This window comes from Tupaia chinensis, unplaced genomic scaffold (genome assembly GCF_000334495.1).
Source record: "Tupaia chinensis unplaced genomic scaffold, TupChi_1.0 Scaffold000374_1, whole genome shotgun sequence".
NCBI lineage: Eukaryota > Metazoa > Chordata > Mammalia > Scandentia > Tupaiidae > Tupaia > Tupaia belangeri.
The window spans coordinates 653,294-658,604 of record NW_006159872.1 but is presented as its reverse complement, the minus strand read 5'-3'; the positions used below and the strand labels follow the sequence as shown (position 1 = coordinate 658,604).

The 5,311-nt window shown below is 57.8% G+C and overlaps 1 protein-coding gene across 1 annotated transcript; it reads left to right on the top strand.

The window, feature by feature from the left end:
- Positions 1–95: 95 nt before the first annotated feature.
- EFNA3 (ephrin A3) lies at positions 96–2,124 on the top strand. Its single transcript, XM_027773791.1, has 3 exons — positions 96–457; positions 643–720; positions 933–2,124. Exons 1-3 carry the CDS (start codon positions 430–432, stop codon positions 1,061–1,063), a joined length of 237 nt encoding a protein of 78 aa, XP_027629592.1. The 5' UTR covers positions 96–429; the 3' UTR covers positions 1,064–2,124.
- The last annotated feature ends 3,187 nt before the right edge of the window (positions 2,125–5,311 follow it).

Here is a 5,311-nt window from a genome sequence, read left to right as displayed (position 1 = left end):
GGTGGAGTCCCGCGGGGCTGCGGGCGGGCCGAGGCGGCTGTCGCCAGGCCACCGTGGCTGAGCGGTACCTCGGGAGGAGGCAAGGGACTGGGGGCCTCAGGGCTTCAGCTCAGACAGATCGTGAGGCTACGAGTTTCGGTGACAGTCCCATGTTGGGGCTGCAGTCACTTGTTCCTGCGAGTGACATTCCGCGGCAGGCATCTCAGGGGTCAGGGCTTTCTAAGGTTGGGATCAAAGAGGCTTCTAGAGCAGACACAGAGCCGCAGGGACTAGCGTCCAGAGGGAAGGGGAGCTGCGGAAGGAGGCTGTCCAAGGCGGGATGAGGGACTTTGCGAGTTGGGGTCCAGGGCACAAATCGAGCGAAAGCAACTCAGGCCACCCTCCTTTCCAGCCACGCCCACCCACAACCTGCACTGGAAGTGTCTGAGGATGAAGGTGTTCGTCTGCTGCGCCTCCAGTGAGTATAATCGACTCCCAGCCGCGACCCCTTCCGCGGCTCCCCTGCTTTGGGGCTCCCCTGGCTTCCGGGGGTGGTGGCGGAGGGCACAGGCGAGGGGGGCTTGCTCCCCAGCTGTAGCAGGAGGAGGGGATCCTGGCCCTGACTCTCCCCTCCTCTCTCCCCACCCGCACCTCACCCCGCAGCATCGCACTCCGGGGAGAAGCCGGTCCCCACTCTCCCCCAGTTCACCATGGGCCCCAATGTGAAGATCAACGTGCTGGGTGAGTCTGCGCAGCGCCCTCTGGTGGCCACTGCTGGAACCGCAGCCCCCTCCCCGGTGCCTGCTCGCCTCGCATGCCTTCCCCTGGGGCACCAAGCCGCCCTACCCCGTGGGTGGTCACCTCCCTGGCTCCGCTGCTGCTGCCGCTGGCCGCCGCGTGCCCCCGCCCCGGCGCGTAGCCCAGCCCTGACCAGTCTGTTCATCTATCCACAGAAGACTTTGAGGGAGAGAACCCCCAGGTGCCCAAGCTTGAGAAGAGCATCAGCGGGACCAGCCCCAAGCGGGAACACCTGCCCCTGGCCGTGGGCATCGCCTTCTTCCTCCTGACGCTCTTGGCCTCCTAGCTCTGCCCCTCCCGGGCCGGAGAGACGGGGGCGGGCTCCGAAGGAGCTGGGAGCCTTTGGCCTCTCCCAGGGAAGCCTAGCCTGGGGCTTAGACCCCTCCTCTTGTGGCTGGAAGTGGGGTCTGCCACGTTCATCTGTGCCCACTCCCTCTGCCCCTCTCCCAGGTAGGGCACTGTAGTGGACCAGGCCCAGGCGCAGCCACGGGTCCCAGATGGCCTTGTGGCTCTGGTGATGTTTGGTACCAAACTTGGGGGCCAAAAAGGGCAGTGCTCAGGAGTCCCTGCCCCTGGGACCTTCCCCTGCCCCCTGGCGTCCTCCCCGGTGGCCCCTCAGAGAGACAGACACGCCCAGAGAGAGCAAACCCAAGCGTAGGAGCACCCCATGGCCCTCCACCGGGGCAGAGCGTGGGGAGGGGACTGGATGGGGAGGGGGCACCACCCGCTGCCTCCCTCCCCTGTTTACAGCAATAAGCACGTTCCCCCCACTCCTACTTCCAGGATTGTGGTTTGGATTGAATCCAAGTTTACAAGTAGACACCCCTGGGGGGCGGGCCGTGGACGAGGGTGGCAGGGGTGGGCATCGGGGTGCCAGGCAGGCATGTACAGACTCTATATCTCTATATATAATGTACAGACAGACAGAGTCCCTCTCCCCCCTTGACCTCTGACCTTTCTGACTTCCCCTTCCAGCTTCAGACCCCTTCCCCACCAGGCTAGGCCCCCGCCCGGGGGACCCCCTGGCCCCTCTTTTGTCTTCTGTGAAGACAGGACCTATGCAACGCACAGACACTTTTGGAGACCGTGAGACAACAGCGCCCTCCCTCTCGCCCTGAGCCGGGACCAGCTCCCAGGCCTTGCCCTGCCCACCCTGTGAGCCCCACCCACCTTCCTGGGCCTTTTTCAAGTGCTTTGGCTGTGACTTTCATACTCTGCTCTTAGTCTAAAAAAATAAACTGGAGATAAAAATAACCGAGTGTGTGTGATTTCAAGGGGACAGCACCCTTCTACGCTGCTTCAACCCCGCAGGTCACAGGGCCTGGGCGAGGGAGGGGGTTCTGGGGCCAAAGAGTCAACCGAAGACCCTCCCCCCTTCAACTCTGGGGAGAGCTGCGGCTGGGCCTGGTTGAGTCTGGGCAAATTCTGAACCTCTCTGGGCCTCCAGTTCTCCCTAGGAAGAACCGGGTTCCTGTATAGCTCAGTGCTGGTGTGAGTCTCAAGTGATGGGGTTAAAGGCTCGTTCCCTGAGGGTCTCCTCCCCACTACTTTCTGTAATCGGGGTTCTTGACTGGGGTCTGTGGATTTCAGGGGGTTTGTGAACCTAGATAGGAAAACCATCACGTCTTTCTTTTCGCTCATCTGTAACTGAAGTGGAACATGCTTGTATGTAACCGGGCGGTAAGCCACAATATAGCAACAGTTCTGGGGCTCTGTAACCGACAGATCGCAGACGTGTGCAGACTGCAGTGGAGGTGTCCGAGGTGTCTCAGGATGCCACTTACGCTCATCACTACTTGGAAATGATCATAGTTATTAGATTTTCCTTGTTTTTAATATGTTAATAAAGAAGCATATATATTACTATACCAAAAAATGTAAATGTTTTGATAACTGTGTTTCAATATAATTGGTTTCCTTTATAACCGTTTGTAATTTTGTTCATTTAAAAACATTATGCCTGGAGGGCCGGGAGTTCGCTGGGGTCAGGTTGCGCAGGAGCAATGGGAAGACAGGCCAAAGGTGGGGCCAGGGGAAGGAGTCAGACGCTCTTTTTTTGAGCCCAGGTGGGGTGAGGGCAAGGCCCTGCAGTGGAGCACTGGGAAGAAGGGGTGGGAAAGTGACTGAAATGCAGCTGGGGCCTCACCTTCAGCCCAGGGAGAGGGAGGTTTTTTGTTTTTTTTTTTTCTTTAGTTTTTTTGCACATGCACTTACCTGAGTGCGACAGAGAGGGAAAGCGAGAAATCACCGCTGGGGGGATGGCCATGCCACAATCCTTTCCCCTCCACTCTCCTCTCAAGATTTTGGGTATGAATGCACACGTACCTGGCATGATTTTCAAGTTGCCGGTTCCAGGAGATAAAAATAACCACGTAGTTGGCCATGTGGGAGTCCAGCACTTTTTTAGGGGGGAGAGGTTTTTGCTATAGGGCTTGTGTGCTCGCTAGACAGAGACAGAAAGTGAGAAATCACCCCTCAAGGGGATGGCCACATTGTAATCCCTTCTCCTCCATTCTCCTCTCGGGATCTTGGGCATGCACGCAGATGTGCCCGGCGTGAGTTTTAAGCTACCTGGTCTGGGACATGAACTGCGGTCAACTACATGGGAGTCCAACGACATAGCAATTATGCTAACTGCTGGGAGTCCAGCACTTTAACCTCCAGGCCACCTGCTGGCCCCAAGAGAAGGTGCCTTCTTTTTCTTTTTTTAGAATTAATTATTTAATTTTATTTATTCATTTATTTATTTTAATTTGACCAGAGAGAGACACACAGAGAGGGGAAGTGAGAAAACAAGCCACAAGGTCCAGGACTCGAACCGTGGTCAGCCACATGAGAGTGTCCAGCACCTACCTTAATCACTATGTCACCTGCTGGTCCCAAGAAGGTGCCTTCTTTTTTTTAAGAGTTTTTTTGCTATGGGGCATGTGCGCTTGCCAGAAAGAGAGAGACGGAGAGACAGAAAGCAAGAAATAAGAAATCACCCCCCAGGGGGGATGGCCATGTCGCAATCCCCTCTCCTCCCTTCTCCTCTCAGGATCTTGGGCACGCACGCACATGCGCATGGCGTGAGTTTAAGCCACCGGCTCCGGGACTCGAACTGCAGTCAGCTACATGGGAGTCCAGTGACATGGCCATTACGCCATCTGCTGGTCCCTAGCCAGGTTGTCAAGTGGTCCCCATGTGGCAGACTGGGTCCTGGCCAGTGCACTTCAGTGTGTCCCGGTGGCTCTTGCCAGCTGCACTGTCAGAGTGAGCCTTTAGAGTCAGGGGCCGTGTCTGCCCCTCTCTGCACTCATACGCTATGCGAAATGGAATCGTAGCTGCACCCTAGAGAGCGGGTGGTTCCCAGTGGGACAGAGAGGATGCGGAGTGGAGGGCAGGCAGGGAGAGCACCCGGGCAGTCCATGGCCCGGTGTGAGGCTCCTCAGTGGGAGAGAAGACTGAAGAAGTAGGGCACCCCTGCAGTCACCCCCAGAGCCAAACCACATTTACTGAGCACCTGCCAAGTGCCAGGCTCTACCAGGGGCACTGGGGGTACGAGGAAGGCACAGCCTCTACCCGAATTAGCTCACTATGCAGTGCGTGTGGACGTGGGAGCAGCGATATAACCAGGGCTCTCATGGGCAAATGCCAGGGGCCTGTGTGGGCTCCAGGGAAAAAGCACACCCTCCCCTGGGACAGGGAGGCTTCAGGGAGGAGGAGGTTCGCATGACCCGGGCCCTACCGAAGAGAGGCTGGGAAGCCTTGAAGGTGGAGACGTGGGGGTTTGTCCCGTGAGGGAGCTGTAGCAGTGGCCTGGGGGCTGGGGGGTGGAAAACGAAGGGCCTTGTGGTTTCAGAACTCCAAGAGTGGGCGAGGGCCAGGCGTGTGGGAACAGAGCACTTAGCCGTGCTAAGCGCTGTGTCCTCAGACCTCCCTGTTCCAGAAACAGAGGAGGGTCTGAAGCCTGCGCCTGCCCTCACACAGCCTGGTGAGTGCTAGGGCTGGCATCCAGAGTGCCTGGGACTGTCCCTGGGCCCTGGCCCCAAGCCCCTGTCCCACCACCGTTCTTTGTTAGTGTTACTATAGGGCACATGTGCTCGCCAGAGACAGAGCGAGGGCAAGAATCACACGCACACCCCAGGAGATGGCCACACCACAATCCTTTTTCCTCCATCCTCCTCTCAGGATTCTGATCACACACACACACTCACCCGCCATGATTTTCAAGCTGCCAGATCTGGGACTCGAACCTCACAGTCGGCCATGTGGGAGTCCATTGCCTTATCCTCGACACTACTGCTGGCCCCAACTACCTGGAACCTTCCCCACAAACCCTGAGTGCGGGCCCTCGTGCACACAGCCGTCATGCCCTCTGCCCAGCCACTTGAGTTTTTGGAGAGAGACATTTGCGGGCCCTCAGATCTGGGTGGGTAAACCCATCCAAACCTGTCACTGCAGGCAGGAGAATGGAGGCAGAGCCGGGACCGCAACCCCAGTGTCCTGAGCCACTTTCCTTCTTTCCTTCTACCTACCCAGGCACCCAAAGGGA

What these genes read in the sequence shown, in the direction of transcription:
- EFNA3 (XM_027773791.1), top strand. Translation starts at nt 430, where the DNA reads ATGAAGGTGTTCGTCTGCTGCGCCTCCA. An exon ending in GTTCGTCTGCTGCGCCTCCA is followed by an intron (nt 458 to 642) that starts GTGAGTATAATC and finishes CTCACCCCGCAG; the next exon opens with CATCGCACTCCGGGGAGAAG. An exon ending in TGTGAAGATCAACGTGCTGG is followed by an intron (nt 721 to 932) that starts GTGAGTCTGCGC and finishes ATCTATCCACAG; the next exon opens with AAGACTTTGAGGGAGAGAAC.